Here is a 20905-nt window from a genome sequence, read left to right on the forward strand (position 1 = left end):
GGCATTTTACACTCAGGCTATGTTTACACTTAAAATGCTACAGCAGCACAGATGGCTAGGGAGGGGTTCTCTCATCGCTGTAGGTAATCACCTTCCTGACAGGTTGTAGCTAGGTCAATAAAAGAATTCTTCCGTCGACCTAGCACTGTCTACAGTGGTTAGATCAGCCTAGCTACGTCTCTCAGGTGTGTGGATTTTTCATACCCCAGAGAGATGTAGCTATGCTGATGTAAATTTTCAGTGTGGACCTGTCCTCACTCTCTGCTGGAGCAAATTACTACACAAGGAGCATAGCAGCAGAGAATCAAGGCTTATGTCTTCTCTATTTTATGCTACTGAAGCTACATCTACACTACCAACACTACAGCTGCACTGCTGTAGTGTAGACACTTACTATAGCAATAAGGATTTTTTCCCCAATACAGTAGTAAAGTAAATCCATCCTCTTGAGAGGCATCAGCTAAGCTGATGGATGCATTCTTCTGTCAACCTAGAAGCGTCTATACTAGACTTTAGGTCAGTTTAACTATGTCTCGCAGGGGTGTGAATATTTCTTATCCCTGACCAGTATAGCTAGGTCGACATGACTTTTAGGTGTAGACCAGGCCTGAGAAAATGGGCTCTATAAAAAAATGCTACTGTTGTGCTGGAGGGTACTAGTGGCTGCCAGCAAGTGTGTCTTTGATCAATGGGCAATTACACACCTCACTGAATCTGATGGGTATGCTAGCCATCTTTCATTCACGCCTAATGGATGAAGTAATTAAACACTTTTATGGAGTAAGATAGCTGAAACAATAGAAGCCATCAGCCCAGCACTGCATGGGAAGACATGAACAAGAACTAACTCAGGGAAAATAAGAGGGGTTTCCCTGGCACTGACTGCAAACACACAGGCTAAGGCACTGATTGGTGGAACTGTGTGTGTGTGTGCCCAATGTGGACAGGACCAGAAATCCAGCAGAAAGCCTGAGAAGCACTGTAGCATGGCCTGGAGAAGGCACAGAAACAGAGCTCCTTGAAGCACAGGACTGGCTGGGAAGCAGGCTTGGATTTCTGAACAAGGAAATTGCCTCCTGTTTGTTCCTACTGTGTTCAGAGAAAGGACTTTGTGTACATTTTTTGTAAATAAACAAGATTATTTACCAATGAAATACTTGCCTCTATCATCGGTTTCTCCTCCTAACAGAAACAGTCTGGCAAGGCCTTGAATACTAGCTAACTGTTTGGGCCCGGGGCAACACCACCAAGTAAAAAGGAAGTGGAGGTTGCAACAATACTGAAAGAAATTCAACCATAGACTCTTCACTTACCCTGGATGTATGTTTTCAGCATGATGACTTGAGTCCTGATTAACATTACAATAAATTGTGCACATCTTTCTCTGCATTTTACTTAGCACGGCACAAATGGGACAGAGAGCTGATTCTAAACTTTTTTCTTCCCAACCCAGACATAAGGGGCACCCTGAAGAGATTTAGAATTGGCTTTGCCAGCTTCACAAACCTTGGGGTTTCCCCTCCTGGGGTGGAATCCCTGGCTGTCTAGGTAGGGCAGCTCTCTGAGGTGGTGGAGCTGGAGTACACTGAGCTCTGGTGATGTTAAGTTCAACAACAATCATAATAGTCATTAACTCAGGCCCTGCCTCACCCCTTGCTGGTGGCATGGGGTGAGGCATAAAGAAGGACTGCCCTTAGAGTGCATGTAGTCACTAGTGCCTACCCCCAGCCTTCACTTTGACTAATTTATCCTTTGCAAGCATTTTACTGTTTTCCTTCTTTGGCATTATACCTCCACTGACACATACATTGTTTGAAAAGTCAAGACAGCTGGGTCAATGTATGCAGACTAACATCAGAGGAGATGGTGGCAATGCGTTACTCTGAGGATATTTTTCTCTCTGGAGCTTCATAGCTCCCAACCCAGACAGGTTCATTGGTATGTTTTGTTTTGTTTTGTTTTTTGCTCTTGGAGAGAAAGATATTGCATTCAATGCCTGGAATCAACTCATGAGAAATATGGATCAGAAGTTAGTGTGTGTCCCCCCTCCCCCGCCAAGATTCAGTTAACTTGAGACCTCCCTAGAAAAGATAGTAGGAAGTAATCTGTCATTGTTAACAAAGGCTAGGTCTACACTACCCGCCTGAATCGGCGGGTAGAAATCGATCTCTCGGGGATCGAATTATCGCGTCTCGTCGGGACGCGACAATCGATCCCCGAATCGACGCTCTTACTCCACCAGTGGAGGTGGGAGTAAGCACCATCGACGGGGAGCCGCGGAGGTCGATTTTGCCACCGTCCCTACAGCGGGGTAAGTCCTCTCCAATACGTCGAATTCAGCTACGCTATTCGCGTAGCTGAATTTGCGTATCTTAAATCGACCCCCCCCGCGTAGTGAAGACCTGCCCTAAGAAGATCAAATTAACCTGGAATTAAATAATTGCAAAGTATTACCTATTACAGAACCTGATCCAAACTTGAACAATGTCAATGGAAAGGCTTCTACTGACCGCACTCAGCTTTGGATCAGATGTCATAAACTAGTGCGCAATCATGTCACAGGCTGGAGACCCTGAAAAATAAATCTTGGTCTGCCAGTCTCCAAGTAATAGACTTAAGCGAGAGTGCAGAGAGAGGCAATCCTCTTCTCACTTTACCAAAACTGTTAAAAGAATTGTTGGATGAGGAATTCAGTCCCATATTGTCTATACAAAAGATATCTCAGTTGTCTCTCGCTCCGACCATCTTGAGACAAGATGGCATGGAGAGGCAAGAGATGTCTGTTAGCTGCTTTTAATGTTTATTTTTTTCTTGAAAATAGTTATACTTTTGTTTCCATCAGGATGGATGGGTATTAGCTTTCCCTGGTGCGGTTCAGTAGAAAATCCCATAGACTGAGATTTAAATATTACACAAGGACCCTTCATACCTACGTAGATCCCCACTGATGACTACTTGTTTTCTACATAGCACAGAGGCCCTCCCATCCCAGAATTGGCACCTCAGAGAGGTGTTTGATAAAACAGAAGTGTAATTTGCTTTTATTATTGTTATTTTACTCCAGTGAAACTATTTATTCGTGGAACCATGTAACATTTTCTCAAATTACAAAGAGGTCTGTTATTTTGTACTATCAAATTGCTCGTGCAATTACCATCAGGTGCCTGAAGATCCTGTTGGCTTTGAGTCTACAAAACCTTCCTGACCTTCAAATTAGCCAAGATGGAAACACAGTGTATTGGATAACAATAAATGCTCTCCCCCTACCCCCATATACATGCCATGGAGTTAATTTAATGTTTTCTTAATGTAAGGAGGTTTTATGGGTCACCCCTGCAGGCAGCTAATCATTAACAGGAGCCCTCACCCAGTGTCCTTCTGCTTTGGCCGCAGGGGGTTTCAACCATTGGTGCTGACTTTCTAATGTGCTGGGGGGTGCTCCCCTACTCCACCCATTCCCCCAAGGCTCCACACTGCCTCTTCCTGCCCCACCTCTTCCTGCCCTGTTCCGCCCCCTCCCCCTGAACACACCCCACCCGCACACCTCCCCCTCCCCCACCCCAGCACCTCCTGCATGCTGTGGAACAACTGATCCATGGCGGGGGGAGGCACTGATCGATGGGCCGCCGGTGAGTGGGAGGTGCTGGGGGGTGAGGGAGGCACTGATAGGTGGGCTGCCAGTGGGTGCTCAGCACCCACCTTTTTTTCTTCTCTGGGTGCTCCAGCCCTGGAGCACACAAGGAGTCAGCACCTATGGTTTCAACCATCTGCGTTCCTAGCTGCTAACTGATGGTGTCTCCACCTGGCTGATTACCATAGTCAGGAACCCTCCCCTACCTACATATGTGGTTTTGACTGTCACTGACCCGGTACTTATCCCTATAACTAGCCTGATAGCTCACACATGTACTCTTCTGACACCTCCATAATGGATGAAGGTACACTTTATTTACAAGTTGAAATATAGAGGAAGCATATAAAGGGAAGGGGAAGATGGATTTGGATTAGGTACATCAGAAACACTCCATACAATCTGCAAGTAACACTACTCCCAGGGTGGATTTTCCTGGATTCACAAGTTCAGTTTATTCCACACAAGTGGGCTCCATAATGTGGAGGAACCAACTACCTTGATGAGGTGTTGCATGCCTGAAGCTGCTTGAGTGCGGTAAGGTGGTGAGGGCACGGTTTGCCCAAGCTGCTAACCTTGCTGAGGTAGCAGTAAGTGTTACTCGCAGTGGAAAAAGTCCCCACGATATAAGGGACCTCCTTAAGAACATAAGAATGGCCCTACTGGGTCAGACCAAAGGTTCATCTAGCCCAGTATCCTGTCTTCCGACAGTGGCCAGTGCCAGGTGCCCCAGAGGGAATGAACAGAATAGGTACTCATCAAGTGAACCATCCCCTGTCGCTCATTCCCAGCTTCTGGCAAACAGAGGTTAGGGGCACCATTCCTGCCCATCCTGGCTCATAGCCATTGATGGACCTATCCTCCATGAATGTATCTAGTTCTTTTTTGAACCCTATTATGGTCTTGGCCTTCGTTGGTGTTTCTAAGTCCTATGCTTTCTCCCAGCGTAGTTTGGCAAATCCCTTTCAGGGCAAAATAGACAACTCCCACATGCAGGGAGACAGTCAGGAGATCATCCCCATTCCTTCAGGCAGAACTGTCCTCCTCTCAGCCCCCCGCCAGCTGGTTTAGTCAGCCTTCCATCCCCTTGGGTTCACCCAATCACAAGGCTCAACGTGCTCTCCCCGCCTTTATTGGTGAAGTGAGCACACTTCAGTCTTCCAAATCTCTCATTTACCAGGTAACAAGCATGGTTCCCTTTTAGATCAGGCTCATTTACTGAGGTTTCAGTTCTGCTGTTGCATTAATGGATGTTTCATTGACCATCTATTGTCTTTGCATGATGTCTCTTTCTATGTGATTTCTTAGACTAGTGATACTGTTGGCCGTGGAGAGTAAAGCACTCTTAAAATCAACTGTCTTTTAAAAATTATAACTAAAACCAACCAACAACAAAAATAAGTAAAGTGTCAGCCAGTGTGTTGGTTTCTTAACCATATTGGGGCCTGATCCTCAGGTCTGATAGGGCTGCCTTGTGCCTCTCAGCGGGTGGTAGAAAAAGCCCATGAAGTTATATGTGTCATGGGAATCCCCATATAACATATTGTACAGCTTGCGTGGGAATGTAGCCGGGACCATGGCCAACAGGCTGCTGTGCTCCAGCAATCTTTGGGAGCCCGAGCAGCCAGGTGCAATTCAGACCAGCCCCGAGGCTGTATGAAGGGTGAGCTGTCCTGCAGCTATCCACAGCTTCAGGGTTAAGGGCATAAAAGCACATTGGCCATCCTTCCTAGGTCCTTCACCAAACACAACTTGGCTGGATCTGAGGAGTGTCCCCTTGGAACTTTCATCACAGCACGATAAATATGCTGATAATAAAATTCAGTAGATGCTGTCCTACACTTAAAATAGCCAGCCTTGGTTTTCTAAGGTGCCATTTAAGGAAAGCACCCTGATCATTAGGTACAAGCTACCAAAAGAACAGCAAAGTACAGCTACTAATTTGGTACACAGGTGAAGCAAGTAGGTGTTTCTATACTGTGCAAATGAGACTAATGTTAAATCTTGAGCTTCTACATTGTATGTCCAGTGGAAGTGAGGTGTTTATTTCCAGACTTTTTCTCTTCCCCAGAAACACACCTGCTAAATAGAATGGGATAGTTGGGGTTAGAGCAGGGAGCAGCCACAGAATTCCATGCCTTCCAGTTTTTATTTATAAAACACGCTATACACACCAATTCAATGCTCTGTGTGCCTATCCCATAAATTAAAATACACCATGTAATACAGAGGGTATTCATGCATGTGGAAATTAGCTTGCAGATGCCAGTATTACATAAACAGATGACTCCCAGCATAAGATAATACTTGAGAACAAGAAAGTCCGCATGCCAATCTTAGAGAGACTGTGGCTCATCGCTGTTCATATTGCTAGCTTTGTAATACTACTCCCTGATATTTCCTCTTCCCCAGCTGTGATAAGTTCCCCCCCCCCCCCGCACATCCCTTCACTTTAATAGAGCATCATTCCAGTCACTAAAGATAAGGCTGTGTTGCCATCTATCGTTGCACAGTTTTCTAGGGATTATAACTAGGCTTGGAAAGATTTACTATTTTTTGGTAACTGTTGGTTAACCAGTGATTTCAAACACACCCATTAACACTTATTGTTCATCAAAACATAACAAGAATCAAAGTTTGCAAAGGTGTTGTGCACCGGCAGATGCAGGTTGCTCTATATTGCTGTTAGCTCTGATATAACTTATTTCTGAATGTAGCAAATATTGAAGAAATAACAATCAGACTCCTCCTCCCCCCGATGGGCAAAACGTTTTCAGCTGTTTATTAATATTAGGAATGAATATGTAATGTGAATCCGATACTTTTAGAAACAGAGAGCTCTTGAGGTCAATAAAACAGCAACAACATTAAAGCACAGCCATCTTGAAAACACAGCATCTGCTTTTACAATATAAGCCTCAAAATATCAATGAGCAAATATGCTATTAAAAATGTCTATGTGTCCAAATGTATTTATCTGACAAATGTTCTCTTTGTAAATTTGTACATAAGTTTTCATCTTAAACCTACTGTTTAAAAGCAACATTCTAAGTCAAAGCCCAAAGTTTTAAATAATTTGAGGGAAGAAAAAAAAGATCTCCAGTTTAGGTTGTCAGCTCTAACTTCAACTCATGCTTATCCTTATCTCTCAACTCCTCCATTTTTTTCCTTCTGAGTGTACGTGTGTGTCCAAAGAGTTATGTATTTCTTTAGATATATAAAACTACAAGAGCCCACCTGAACACTCTGGGTCAATCTGACAAATACTTTAAAAAAAGTACAATAATAAAAAAAGAAAAGAAACAGCAACTCTTTGTATTGTTACTAAATAACCAAGCAGTGCTAACATTACACAAGTTTTACTGCTTTTCTAACTCTGTCTCACCCCAGAAACTAAGTCCCAGGTATAAGATCACTTACCTTTAACATGGACCAGAAGAAAACCAAAGCCCAAAACAAGAGTCATTCTCAGCCTCATCATGGTCTTATTTACAGTTCACCTGCTGCTTCTCCAAACACTAACAGCAGCAAATGTCGTAACTACAGTGCCACAGATTTTTCCTCTGGAGATTTTTTTAATTGGCCAGATCAGATAAGTCTATTTGCACTATTACTCTCAAAGATGGATGGCTCAGTGGAGAGAGAAGTCCTTACCAACCCACCCACTTCCAAAGCCTCCAGTCCCAATAGCAGAGCTGTTAATAATATTATTCATTATACATATAGGTCATATACCTACATGATACATCCTCCCTGCCAAGAAACCTATCAACTCAGGCCCGCAGCTAATGAGAAGGGAAGGCAACCAACCAATGAGGAGATAGGAACATGAGAACCAACATTCTCCCAACCCACCTCCTTCCCCAGAGCCAAGACACCCTGTTTTTCAACCTTGCCTTCATGAGACACCAGCAGAGTCGGGTGTGGTGCTGCTGCAACTGGACTAACTCACCGTAGGAGAGAAACTTCCCGTACAGCATACCAAGCAAACTATACTATTATTTTCATGGGCATGAGCTATTTCCATGTTCACTTTTTGGAAGCTAAGCAGTAACTAGTGACATCTTGTCAGATTTCTAACCTGTGACTCAATAGCTAGAGGAGAGACAATGCAAAACAAGCACCCGAATTGCACAGACTACATGTAATAGCTGTCACAACTTGCCTTTGCGTCATCTGCTGGGAGCTTTAGCACTTGCAAGATAAACTCTCTCTGCTTCAGATGTTTTAATTCAGTTCAGAAGAACAGTGGAACCTTGTTCATTACACTGCTGCCTGGCAGAGCCATTGCAAATGACTGAAATTCTGTGAATTACTGAGTGCAGCTGGTTAAAAAAAAGAGCAAACATTTATTCTGAAAAAAATCTGATTGACTCTGCTGGTGAGTAAGCAAACAAACGTAACAGGAAAGCAAGAGCACAGGGACCAGTTTGGAGCTTGACATAAGAGGACTGCCTGAGGCCTGAATCCTGATGGGATAACAGGAGCGTGTCTCTATCAACCCCTGAACTTGCATCCCCAGACTAGGCAGAGTGCAAGGTGCAAGTAGTGGAGTATCACAAGAAAATCCCAACATTTAAAGAGCTATTTTTGTGCAGAGGATGGGAGGTTGCAGCGTGAGAAGGAGTCTGTCTGCCAGTGAAGAAATGGCTCCCATAAATAAAAGGCAGTTACCTTTTCCGTAACTGGTGTTCTTCAAGATGTGTTGCTCATGTTTATTCCAGAATAGGTGTGCGTGCTTCCACGTGCACCAGTGCCGGAAGTTTTCCCCCTAGCAGTAGCCGTAGGGGAGCGCCCCTAGTGACCCCTGGAGTGGCGCGGTATAAGGGACGCTGCACGCTCCCCCCACCTTCAGTTCCTTCTTGACCGACAACTCCGACAGTGGGGAAGGAGGGCAGGATGTGGAATGGACATGAGCAACACATCTCCAAGAACACCAATTACGGAAAAGGTAACTGTCTTTTCTTCTTCGAGTGATTGCTCATGTGCATTCCACAGTAGGTGATTCCCGAGCTATATCTGTTGAAGGTAGGTAGGAGTTCACAGACACTCGGGACGGAGCACTGCCCTGCCGAACCTGGCGTCCTCCCTGGTCTGGGAGACGATCGCATAATGCGAGGTGAACGTGTGGACCGATGACCATGTAGCAGCCCTACAAACGTCTTGAATAGGGATGTGAGCCAGCAAGGCGGCCGACAAGGCTTGTGCTCTTCTTGAGTGCGCTCTCACAATCGGTGGCGGGGGAACTCCCGCCAGTCGTAACATGTATGGATACATGAAGTGATCCAGCAGCAGAGCTGCTGAGTGGAGATCGGCCGACCCTTCATTCATTCGGCCATGGCAATAAACAGCTGTGAAGACTTCCTGAATGGTTTTGTTCATTCCAGGTAAAAAGCCAGAGTAAAAAGCCAGGTAAAAAGCCCATCTCACATCCAGCATGTGAAGACAGTGCTCCTCACTAGACACATGGGGGTTGGGACAAAGCACCGGAAGGAAAAAGTCCTGGCTCATATGATAGGCGGAGACCACCTTAGGGAGGAACGAAGGGTGTGGGCAGAGCTGGACCTTATCTTTATGAAATACCTTGTACGGGGACTCGGAGGTCAGGGCCTGGAGATCGAGACCCTCCTAGCAGACGTGATTGCCACAAGAAAGGCTACTTTCCACAAAAGGTGGGACCAAAAGCATGTGGCATGCGGCTCAAATGAAGGCCCTGTCAGCTTGGCCAGAACCAAGTTCAGGACCCACTCTGGGACTGGGGGCCTAACGTAAGGAAAGAGGCGATCCAATTAAGGAATTGACCGGTCATGGTGTGAGAAAATACTGTGTTGCCCTGGACTGGCGGGTGGAAGGACGATATGGCTGCCAGATGCACTTTGACGGACGAGGGCGCTAGGCCTTGGGCTCTGAGATGAAGAAGGTAATCCGGTATAAGCTGGAGTGGGGCAGCCACTGGTGAGACACAGCGATCAGCGGCCTACCAAGAGAACCTTGACCATTTCGCCAGGTAGGCCTGATGCGTGGAGGGCCTCCTGCTTTCCAGGAGGTCTCGCTGGACTCCCTCTGGGCACGTCCTCTCCTCTAGCCATAGAGCAATCACTGTGAGGTGGAGGGCTGCAAGGTTGGGGTGCAGGAGGCAACCCTGGTCCTGAGAGAGAAGGTCCGGGCGGGTTGACAGCAGCCACAGGGGGTGGGGGCAATGGACAGGCTCGTAAGAGTCCCGTACCAGTGCTGCCTGGGCCATGCTAGGGTGATCATGAGGACACGAGCCTTGTCTGCCTTGACTTTTTCCAGGACCTTGCTGATCAGCAGAACTGGGGGAAAGGCATAGAGAAGCTGACCTGACCAGGACATAAGGAAGGCGTCGGAAATCGCGCCCTTGCCCAGGCCCCTCCTGGAGCAGAACCGAGGGCACAGGCGGTTCTGCCTGGTCACGAAGAGGTCCACTTGGAGAGTGCCCCATGTTCGGAAGATCATGTGAGCCACCTCCGGATGCAGCGAACACTCATGCTGGGAGGAGAAGTCCCGGCTCAGGCAATCCGCTCGAGAGTTCCAGATGCCCGGTAAGTGATGGGCTTCCAAGGTGATATTGTGGGTGATGCAGAAGTCCCAGAGCCGGAGGGCTTCCTGGCAGAGGGCTGAGGAGCTGGCCCCGCCTTGCCTGTTGATGTAGAACATCGAGGCCTTGTTGTCCATGAGAACTCTGACTACCCTACCCATAAGGCACGAGTGAAAGACCACGCAGGCCAGACAGATCGCCCAGAGTTCTTTGAAAGGACACCAAAGAGGGAGTCCGAAGGCTCCTCCACCTCTTCAGCCTATCGATTGAGGCTTGAAGCCACCCTTTTCAAGAGTTCTTGCTGGGCTTTTGTATCCTCCTGGGGAACAGGAGGAGGAGGCTCCGTGATGGCCTCATCAGGGGAGGTTCCCACTGGTGCGGCAGATCCCAGCGCTTGGTCCCCTTCTGACCACGGGGTTGGGGAAGAGCATTCCGCTGACCCCTTCCTGGGGGTGTTGAGAGAGGCCTCGGTTTGTCCGAGGCCTCGGCCACTGAGTGAGCCACCACCTTTGGTACCAGGGCATTGGCCAAGGAGCCTGGTGCCACTGCATTTGCTGTGGCACCGTCTGGGCGGGCTGCCACGTCGGACTCACCTGGTCCACTGACTGTCGGCTCCGAGGGGAGGCTGGGCTGGGCTGGCATATGAGCGACTGACGAGTAGTGTTGTCGTGAGCGGTTCCGGGCTCGAGACCTTGAGTCCAGTGTAAAAGAGCAGGAGTACCACCTGTAACAGCTGCTCCATGAACGGCTCCGTCGGGCAGATCCGCGATGGCCGGTTGCCGGCGATCTGTGCCTGGGGCTGCACGAGCGGTGCCATACCAGGGACTTTGACCAGGATGAAGAGTGTGAGCAGTGTTGACGTCAGTACTGTGAGGGGCTACGGTGGCTTCTCAGAGTCCGCGATCTCCGGTACTGTCGGCTCCAGTCCCGGTGGGGCATGCTCTGACCTCGAGCCTGAGCTCCCTCGATATGGAATGGTCTCTCGATTCCCTGCTGCTCGGCACCCAGCCAGACAATCGGGTGGGGGTCGACGGGGACCAATGCGGGCTGCGAGAGGCGTGGTCACTCTGCGGAGAACAGTGTCAGGAACCTTCCGTCGACCATGAGTGGTACCGCCTGGGTGGCAACTGTGGCAGTCCAAGTGCTGGCTTGCCTCTGGACTGGGGAGCCGCTGCAGTCGGTGCAGCTGGTACTGGGAGAGACATTACGTCTTGAGCCACCTGCAGGGCCTCTGGTGTGGAGGGCACCCGTATGTGGCCATTGGCGTCCAGGGAGGTCGGCTCAGAGTGGGCTGGGCTACTCCGCTCTACCTGAGTCAGAGATCGTGAGGCTGAGGGGGATCGAGAGCTGCACAGCACGGGTCTAGTCTCACCCCCAGCCTTGCCTTGGTGCCTTGACAGAGAAGACTGCTTCTTCATCTTCTTAGAGTGCCCTGTGGATGGGGAGTGGTGCTGGCTGGTGGAAGGCACCATTGGGTTGCCTTGCACTGTTACTACGGTGCTCGGTGCCGACTCGGAGAGGCAGAGTGGTGTCGGGGTTAGGGCTGACTCCATCAATATGGCTTGGAGCAGTATGTCCTGCTCCTTCTTAGTCCAAGCTTAAATGATCTGCAAATTTTGCAGTGGTCGCTGACTTGGGTTTCCCCAAGACAGCATAAGCAGCTAGCGTGCGGGTCATAGCCATAGGCCATTATAGGCTTATAGGTGCGGTTTATAGGCCAGTGTGCGGGTTACAGGCATAGGCCATTTACAAGTGTCGCACAACTTAAAGCCTGGGGCGCGGGGCATGCCCCGACCTGGGCGCGGTTCTTCTACTCCAGTGTTTCTCAAACTGGGGTTGCCGCTTGTGTAGAGAAAGCCCCTGGCGGGCCGGGCTGGTTTGTTTACCTGCCCCGTCTGCAGGTCTGGCCGATTGCGGCTCCCACTGGCAGCGGTTCGCCGCTCCGGGCCAATGGGAGCTCCTGGAAGCGGCAGCCAGCACATCCCTCGGCCCGCGCCACTTCCAGCAGCCCCCATTGGCCCGGAGCAGCGAACCGCGGCCAGTAGGAGACGCGATCGGCCAGACCTGCGGACGGGGCAGGTAAACAAACCGGCCCGGCCCTCCAGGGGCTTTCCCTACACAAGCGGCAACCCCAGTTTGAGAAACACTGTTCTACTCTGTCTATATAACTAACTTTTTTTTTTTTTTTAAACTACAGGTACTAACTATCTATGAACTAAACGACAGTCGAAACAGGGAAAGCTACAGCAGAGGGCTGGAGCACAGCAGTTCCAAAGCATCTTCACTGGCGGCAAGAAGGAACTGAGGGTGGAGGGAGCACGCAGCGCCTCTTATACTGCGCCATGGCGGTGCCACTCCAGTGGTCGCTAGGAGCGCTCCCCTACCGGTACTGCTAGGGGAAAACCTTCCGGCACTGGTGCATGTGATGAGCATGCACACCTATTATGGAATGCACATGAGCAATCACTCGAAGAACTGCAAATTAAGTCAAAATTAAAAGCAAAAACAAAAAAAATTGTCTTTTGAGTCTGGGAATGACTTTGTGGAACCTGGGCACTAAGGACTGGCTGAGGAGAAATAAGTTGCTGATTTGGAGGACAGAGTCACTGTGCTGGAAACTGCAGTAGGAGGACCCAGAGGCAGAGGGGACAGTAGCAGTGCTGCAGGATTCAGAGTAGCAGCCGTGTTAGTCTGTATTCACAAAAAGAACAGGAGTACTTGTGCCACCTTAGAGACTAAGAAAGAGAAAAATGGAAAATGAGAGAAAAGAAGCAACATCATAACCCAGAGGTGTCTGAAAATACTGAAAGAGGAGACAGTTTGGTGCATGCAAACCTTGCTTAACAATTTGTTAAGATTGAGGTCTGTGGAAAAGGGGAAACCAGGTAGGACCACACCGGTTACTAACAAGTTCACAGGTGGAATCCTGACCCCTTTGAAGTCAACAGTAGTTTTGCCATTGACTTCAACAGGGTCAAGTTTTCACTCCAAAGATTTAATCCTGAACCTTCATGACTGTCGCCAAAAATATTAGATCAAGGAAAGGGCTACAGATCAGTCAGAACTTGCACTCCAATACCACAAATTTCAATTATTTAAGACCTCTCTGCTCTAACTTTAAAAAAGAGGGAAAGAGAGGGATGAGGTTACATTTAGAAGAGCAGAAATTCACTAGACAGGGATTTCCATTAAATTCACATTCAACTTTCAGATTCATGGAGACACATGATCCATTTAGCCTTTGTTGTTGTTCAAATACCTTTCCAATATTATTGTATATTTGTTCTATTAATATTTGCAGCCAAGTTTGGTGATTTTAATAGTTAATATACTCAGAGGGATATCCAGAACTGCAGCTATGTCTGGAAGGACGCTAGGGTGAGTTTCAATGAGTCTGTCAAAGTCTTTTTTATTATTATGCCACTTCAGTTACTCACAGGAGCATAGGGTTTCTAAAAAAATGAGAGTCAAGGCAGCATTAGCAGTCATCAAAAATCTCCTGGAATGTTTTGCAAAAGTACAGATAGTTAAAGCTTCCTGCTCCAGTTTCAATTCGATCTTAACTTCCTGTCCTCACGTATCCTGGGGTGTTGTGGTGGTGCACAAATGGCTCCATTTCAGAACTGCTTGAGCACTCAACAACCCATTGAAATCAAGGGGTGAGGGGCGGTTCAAGTACATGCACGGAGGAAGCCTGCACCTTTGAAAAATCAGGCTACTGCAGTTCCTGTGATCACGTTCCACTCATGAGAGGGTTAAACTGAAATAGTAAATGAAGATCCCATTAGAATGAAAAGAGGAATCTGTACATAGTAAGACATTTAGTACATTGCTGTGATCTGAGAATGGGAAGAACGAAAGCTTTGGAAACTGAACAAGTAACAAATAGCAAGTTGAATTTAAATAATGTAAATTGATATTGAAACTGTTTTTGCTATGAAGGAAGACACGACAATTGTTGTCATCACTAATTTGGCTAAGGCAGCTAAATATATTCATTCTTGTCTGTCCCAATCATTGAAGCTGAGAAAGTTACTGGCATTTAAGTTTAAGTGGCTGAGGAAATCATTTCTTATTTCAACAACAGGAGTAGGCTATATGACTCAACAGGGAGTCATCATAAGACCTTTGAATGCCTCTCTTCAAACTAACGTATGCCTATGTATATGTGTGCTAAGCCTGATTTCAGTGATGAAACTGTCGACACCCTGAAGTTTAACAGAGCATTTAGTGCAGTTGAATAATACAGAATCTTAGGCAAGGGCAGAACAGCTCATTGAGGTTTAATGGCTTCACTTTACAATAGCTATTTTCTTAGTGGGTGTCTTTTCTGTATGTACCATATCTTCCCTCTCGTTGTCTAGGGGCAAGATTTCTTATGTAAGATCCACATCTCTACTGAACACAAAACACTAACAAATGCAGCATTTGGTATGGCAAAGCATTTTACAAAATGTAGGCTGAAGCAATGAACGGTGTTGGGAGTCAGGATGTCCTGATTACTAATCCCACCTCTGCTACTAATGTACTGGGCACCCGTGGGTAAATCCCCAAGATCCTCAGAAGTTTTTAGGCACCTAAGTCCCATTGAAATCAATGGGAGTTAGGGACCTAAATTCCTTTGAGGATCTGGGCCTTTGTCTTTTTGGCTTCAGTTACCCCTCTGTAAATTGGCGATAAAAGTATGTGACTACCTACCAGGTGTTGTACTTAAAGTACTGCACAGGATCTTTTCAGGGGGAATAAGACAAAACGCCACATTTATTAGTAATACATGTATTCATTAACTCTGTATTATATGCATATAATATATTACACTTACACACACACACAAACACACTCCGTCTTGTTGTTACCAATTAGTTGCTCCCCTTAACTTCACTGGCCAGGTGAGTTAGATGGGGGAGGGGGTGGAGCCGGGCTTCTGCCGATCCGGATCGATGCTCCCATGTTGACAAGACGAGACCCGGGGTCCTCTGCAAGACACCTCACTTTTATAGCAGCTTTCCTCTTATGCAAATCTATACCAGATTCAAACTCTGTGTCTGTGTCCATTGGTCCTTTGTGCTGCTTTCTTTTGAGTGTTGTCCCAATGCTGCAAAGAGGGTGTTTCCAAAAGAAGGTGCTTGCTTCTAACCCCCCAGGCCGTCGGTATGTCTGCTTGTCTTTAATGAGCTTGACACGTTTTATTGTCCTTGGGTCTGGCTCCCAGCCCCTCTCCAACAGTTGAGGCTGTCTGGAGGTGCTGCCTTCCATGCCTTGCTCATCCACACCTCATTCATTCAACAGGGCAATTGATTAGGAGTGGGGGGGAGAGCTCTTGTTTTACTGCTAGCAAAAAGAAATTTTCTTCTATCTTATTTTATCCTTAGGGGCTATAATATTATACCAAGGGCAATGCAAAGTTTTTAAATGAGGCTTTGATAAAAAGTCCCATGAAAACAGAGGTCACACGTGGGTAGACCCACCACAAGGTTATATGAAGAGGCACAATGTAAAGTCATATGAAAATTATCAGAGATTGATCTACACAGGGGGATTAATCGCTGTACAGTGCTTTGAACATATAAAGCATCACAAAAATCTAAGTATTTTCTTTTAAAAAAATTAAATAAAAACATTTAACCATTTTTCTTTTCCAAATCTTAGCCCAAGAGCAGACAATGAATAAATGGGAGAATAAAAGTAGATTCCCTGTAAACCTTGTTTTCTAACTCAATAAGATGTGGACAGATTGGAAAAAGTCCAGAGAAGAGCAACAAAAATTATTAAAGATCTAGAAAACATGACCTATGAGAGAAGATTGAAAAAATTGGGTTTGTTTAGTCTGGAGAAGAAAAGTCTGCAAGAGGACATGATAACAGTTTTCAAGTACATAAAAAGTTGTTACAAGAAGGCGGGAGAAAAATTGTTCTCTTTAACCTCTGAGGATAGGACAAGAAGCAATGGGCTTAAATTGCAGCAAGGCAGGTTTAGGTTGGACATTAGGAAAAATTTCCTGTCATGGTAGTGAAACACTAGAATAAATTGCTTAGGGAGGTTGTGGAATCTCTGTCATTGGAGATTTTTAAGAGCAAGTTAGACAAACACCTGTCAGGGATGATCTAGATCAGGGATCGGCAACCTTTGGCACATGGCCCATCAGGGAAATCCGCTGGCGGGTCAGGACGGTTTGTTTACCTGCAGCATCTGTAGGTTCAGCCGATCGCAGCTCCCACTGGCCGCAGTTCACTGTTCCAAGCCAATGGGGGCTGCAGGAAGTGGCATGGACTGAGGAATGTGCTGGTCGCCGCTTCTCGCAGCCCCCATTGGCCTGGAACGGCGAACCACGGCCAGTGGCAGCTGCGATTGGCCGAACCTGCGGATGCTGCAGGTAAAAAACCGGCCCGGCCCGCCAGCGGATATCCCTGAGAAGCCGCGTGCCAAAGGTTGCCGATCCCTGGTCTAGATAATACTTAGTCCTGCCATGAGTGCACGGGACTGGACTAGATAGACCTGTCGAGGTCCCTTCTAGTCCTACGATTCTATGAATAACTGATGTGCATGTACATGTAGTGTACATTGTGGCCCACTGCATTTTTGTATGTACTCTCTTTTCTCGATATAATTTTTAAATGGTTCCCACATTTCATTTAAATCTCTTTGTGTTCTCCATATCATACCAGTTATTTCGTAAATAATCGTGTTAGATCTGAGAAGCTTGAAGTGGGGAGAGTGGCAGTCACACCCTTGTCACAGTCATATCTTTCTCCTGAGGGCAAGTTAGGCCTTACCCAACTAGAGCCAGATACCTATTTTATTGCTCTATCTGCATTGTTCAATGGACCCCTATCAGAATTCTGGGGAGAGCAATTGGGCCATTCTGCCAATTGCTTCCTATGATGCAATGAACATTTTTGGTCATAAAAACTGCAGTATTTTCACAATACCTTGATACATCCTCCTGTTTTTCTTGCTCTCTCTGTCTCTCTCTCTCTCATGTGGCCACCCAGTTGGTAGATTAATCCTCTTCAGAGATGATTCAATGGTATAAATCAGTACAAAGGGAGATTAACAGATCCAATTTACAAGCTGAAGGGATTGGAAGGTATGAGAGTATATTGAATTTGGCCCACTGGCGTATGCATGTGCACACACACAGACTATAATAGGAGCTACCATACCTGGACCATATATAGTTCCACAGAGTTTAAGGCCAAAAGGGGGCATTAGATCATCTAATCTGATCTTGCAGGCCATTAACTCTCACGCAGTTACCCTGAGGTTGAGCCTGTCTTTGGGTAAAGCATCCAGTCTTGATCTGAAGATAACAGATGGAATATCCATCGCTTACTTTGGTAGTTTGTTCCACCTTCCCTATTAAAAAATTGTGCCTTACTTCTACTTTGTTTCGTTGGCTTCAACTTCCAGCCATCGGTTCTTGTTAGGGGCTTTATCCACTAGGTTCTCTGCCCATGAAGATACTTAAACACCTTAAACATATCACCTCTCAATATTCTTCTTGGTAAACTAAACAGATTGAGCTCTTTAAATCTCACTGTAAACCATTTTTTGCAGCCCTCGAGTCATTTTTGTTGCTCTTTTCTGCACCCTCTCCAATTTTTCAACATCCTGCCTTCTGGTATACAGTGCCCCCATTCTGTAAGCATGGCCTACCTTCCTTGTTTCTAGCTGTATAAATATTTCGCTGTATTAAAAACACAATTTGTTTGAATGGGCCCAATTTACCAAGAAATGCTAATCATTCTGTATGACTGCCCTCTCATCATTTACCACTCTGCCAGTCTTTGTGTCCTCCACAAAATTTATCAGCAGCGATTTTATATTTACTTCCAGATCATTTTGAATAGCATCAGGCCTAATACCACTCCCTGTGGAATCCCTCTATATCCTCATTCACTATTTCCCCATTGACTACTTTTTGAGATTAGTTAACCAGTTCTTAATCCATTTAGCATGTGCTCTATTGATATGTATAATTTCTTATTTTTTAAATCAGAATGTCTTTGGATACTAAGTCAAACACCTTATAAAGGTTTAAGTATATTACATCCACGCAATTACCTTTATCAACCAAACTTACAGTCTTAAAGAATGAAGTCAGGTTTGCATGACAAGATCCATTTTTCATAAAACTGTGTGCACTGGCATTAATTATATTCCTATTCTTTATCAACTGAATCCCTCAGATTTGGGAAGTTAGCCCTTTTGAAGCACCAAGTATATACATTACTGGTTGGACTGTGCTCAATTTGCCCATATTGAACGTAATCAGGTCATGATAATTGGTCCCTAGGCAACCTACCAATTTCCATTTCTGTCACTAATCTTTCTCCATCATAAAGAGGTGCAACGGAGACACATCATCATGGTGCAATACCTTTTGTGTTCGACAATTATATATTTTTAAAAAAAAACTAAACAAGAAACAGAGTCTGATATTTTACTACTGGCTACATGAGTCCTCCAGCATGTCTCCCAAACTGAAGTCCTCCATAATAGTTTTTCTTTCTACATTGTCTGTAATGCATTAAAAAAATAACATCCTTCTTTAAGAAGTTATACTTAATAAGTAATGTTGCTTGGCCCTATTAGCCTTTTTACAATAGTGCAACAATACACAGCTCTTATAAACATTTTCCATCAGTAGATCTCAAAGTATTTTTTCAAATGCTAAGGGCTGAACTTGGCATGCATTTTCAAACTCTTTTCAAATTCTCTTTTCTTCCTTTTCCCATTTGTCTTTTCATCAACTTCCTTCTGTAATATTGTCACCAGCATTATTTTCTCCTTCCTTCACAGCTATCTTTCCTTTCCTCTAAATTTCGTTCAGTTACTTACCTCCTTCCTATTGTTGCTCTCCTTTTTTTCCATCTTGATGTCTCTCCCATGGCATACAGAGTTTAGTTAGCACCTAGGCAGCTGCCTAAGGGATTTGACAGCAGGGATGAAAACTGACTTTAAAAAATAAAATGTAATTCAGTTCAAAGTGGTTGCACTGACCCATGTTATATCTCAAAGTTTTACATTAAAAGCGATGTTCAGAAACATTTAAACGAGGCATAGTTTTTAAAATAGCCAATAGTGGGAGTTATGGGTAAAAAAAAAAAAAGTAGTCATGGGTCAAAAATACTATTTTCCAAAAGTTTCCGTGCCCTTCAAATTGTCATGCTGTTCAGCTCTCGTGGATTCTAATGGGATAAAAGCACTAGGCATCAATGCCAGTGTGTGAAAACCCTGTTAAATTATTATCCTAAAGTGCTTCTTTGACTAGATGGGCCAACTGGGCTTTCCTGTTTGATATTACAATAGGCTGGTGATAACTGATCACAAACTCATGCTAGTAAAGCAAGAGAGATTTAGGGATAATATCTTCATGTAAGAGAAGGATTGGGCATATTAAGATAACATGAAATAATGCAGCCAGAAGGTTAGTCAGAGTGAAACAGTAAGAGGGTGAATACTTGGGGGAGGTCAGAGAGATAGATCATATAGTTTCTTGCATCCCAAAAGTTTTTTCATCTCTGGATAGTTTAATGATAATTAAAACTTTTGTTGCAGTATTGAAGATCTCTTGCAAGGTTAAACTGGCAATTGCTTTGGCTAGGAGAGGAGATGCTTGAGGGAGCTGAAAACTGGTACTCCATCCTCAGGTCCCAGACTGATTAAAACCCAATATAGAAATTAGGTAGGGATTTAAAGTAGGGAATGAGACAAGCCATTAAGCAGGGAAACAAATGGTCAAGTGTGAAGCATTCTGAAGGACAGGCGGGTGGTGTTTAATGATAGTTTTACTCTTTTTGATGTTAAAAGCTTTGCCTGCAGAAATAGTGGGAAATTTAAGCACTATGGCTAAAATTTGCAAAACCAAGTGACTATATTTAGGTGCCTTCCTTCAGCCACTCAAGTTTGAAAATTTTGACCTAATAGCTTTATGGGGACCATGTAGGAACACTTGTTCCCACAGTCACCTTGTGGCTGACAGGGACCTCTATCATGACATCAGCTCCTTGCTCACACATTACAGAATGGCATCAGGGAGTTTTCAAGCCTTCAAGGGTTTGGGGTTTTTTTTGCCTTTCCTCTCTGGCTGTCAATAGTGACACTGAGATATTCCAGTAGTATCACAAATATGCAATGTGCCACATTTCTTCCCTATCCCATACTTCTAGTCCGTAAAGCCACAAACCAAACAAGCACACAGAAGTGTGTGAGATGGAGCAGGGTGCAAAAAAATAAAAAACAGCTTTAAGACAGTCACAGACTTTCCACTCAAATAGTGCTATATGATGCAGATGAAATTGTGATGGAATAGTCTTCTCTGTGCTTGAATTTCACATATCAGTTTGCAGCCCCAAAGCTGAGGTATTCAGTAAGTTTACTATTGTTAAAACAATATTACTTGGAACCCCTATCATGTTGTTTTCACTCATTTCAGTTTCAATGAACAACTCACTCAGAGGCTGGGATTAAAAGTGGTACAGGTATCATTGCAGTAACTACTGCTAGGAGGAGCTGCAATGGCATTAGGATGGAGAACATCTTCAACTTGTATAGGCAAAACTGACATAATCCACTTGTCTTTGTTTGCCTAACTGGAAACACAGAAACAATGTCATTCCATGTTGGATGTTTTAATAATTGCTCTATAATATAAACAAACCTACCAAAATTTGAGTGCATATGAATCAGACGTTGTATCAAAAAAGGAAACC

The 20905-nt window shown here is 45.3% G+C and overlaps 2 protein-coding genes across 4 annotated transcripts in view; both read right to left on the reverse strand.

The window, feature by feature from the left end:
• Nucleotides 1-14890, reverse strand: part of LOC112059413 (Xg glycoprotein (Xg blood group)) — a 38034-nt gene extending 23144 nt beyond the window's left edge. Inside the window, exon 1 of the mRNA XM_024104465.3 lies at nucleotides 7052-14890. Coding sequence (XP_023960233.1) covers nucleotides 7052-7112 — 61 coding nt within the window. The 5' untranslated portion in view covers nucleotides 7113-14890. The remainder of the gene's footprint in view (nucleotides 1-7051) is intronic.
• The window catches only part of LOC101951641 (CD99 antigen), a 514232-nt gene that overhangs the window by 457425 nt on the left and 35902 nt on the right, over nucleotides 1-20905 (reverse strand). The gene's annotated exons all lie outside the window — the stretch shown is intronic.

Source organism: Chrysemys picta, chromosome 1 (assembly GCF_011386835.1).
Source record: "Chrysemys picta bellii isolate R12L10 chromosome 1, ASM1138683v2, whole genome shotgun sequence".
Lineage (NCBI taxonomy): Eukaryota > Metazoa > Chordata > Testudines > Emydidae > Chrysemys > Chrysemys picta.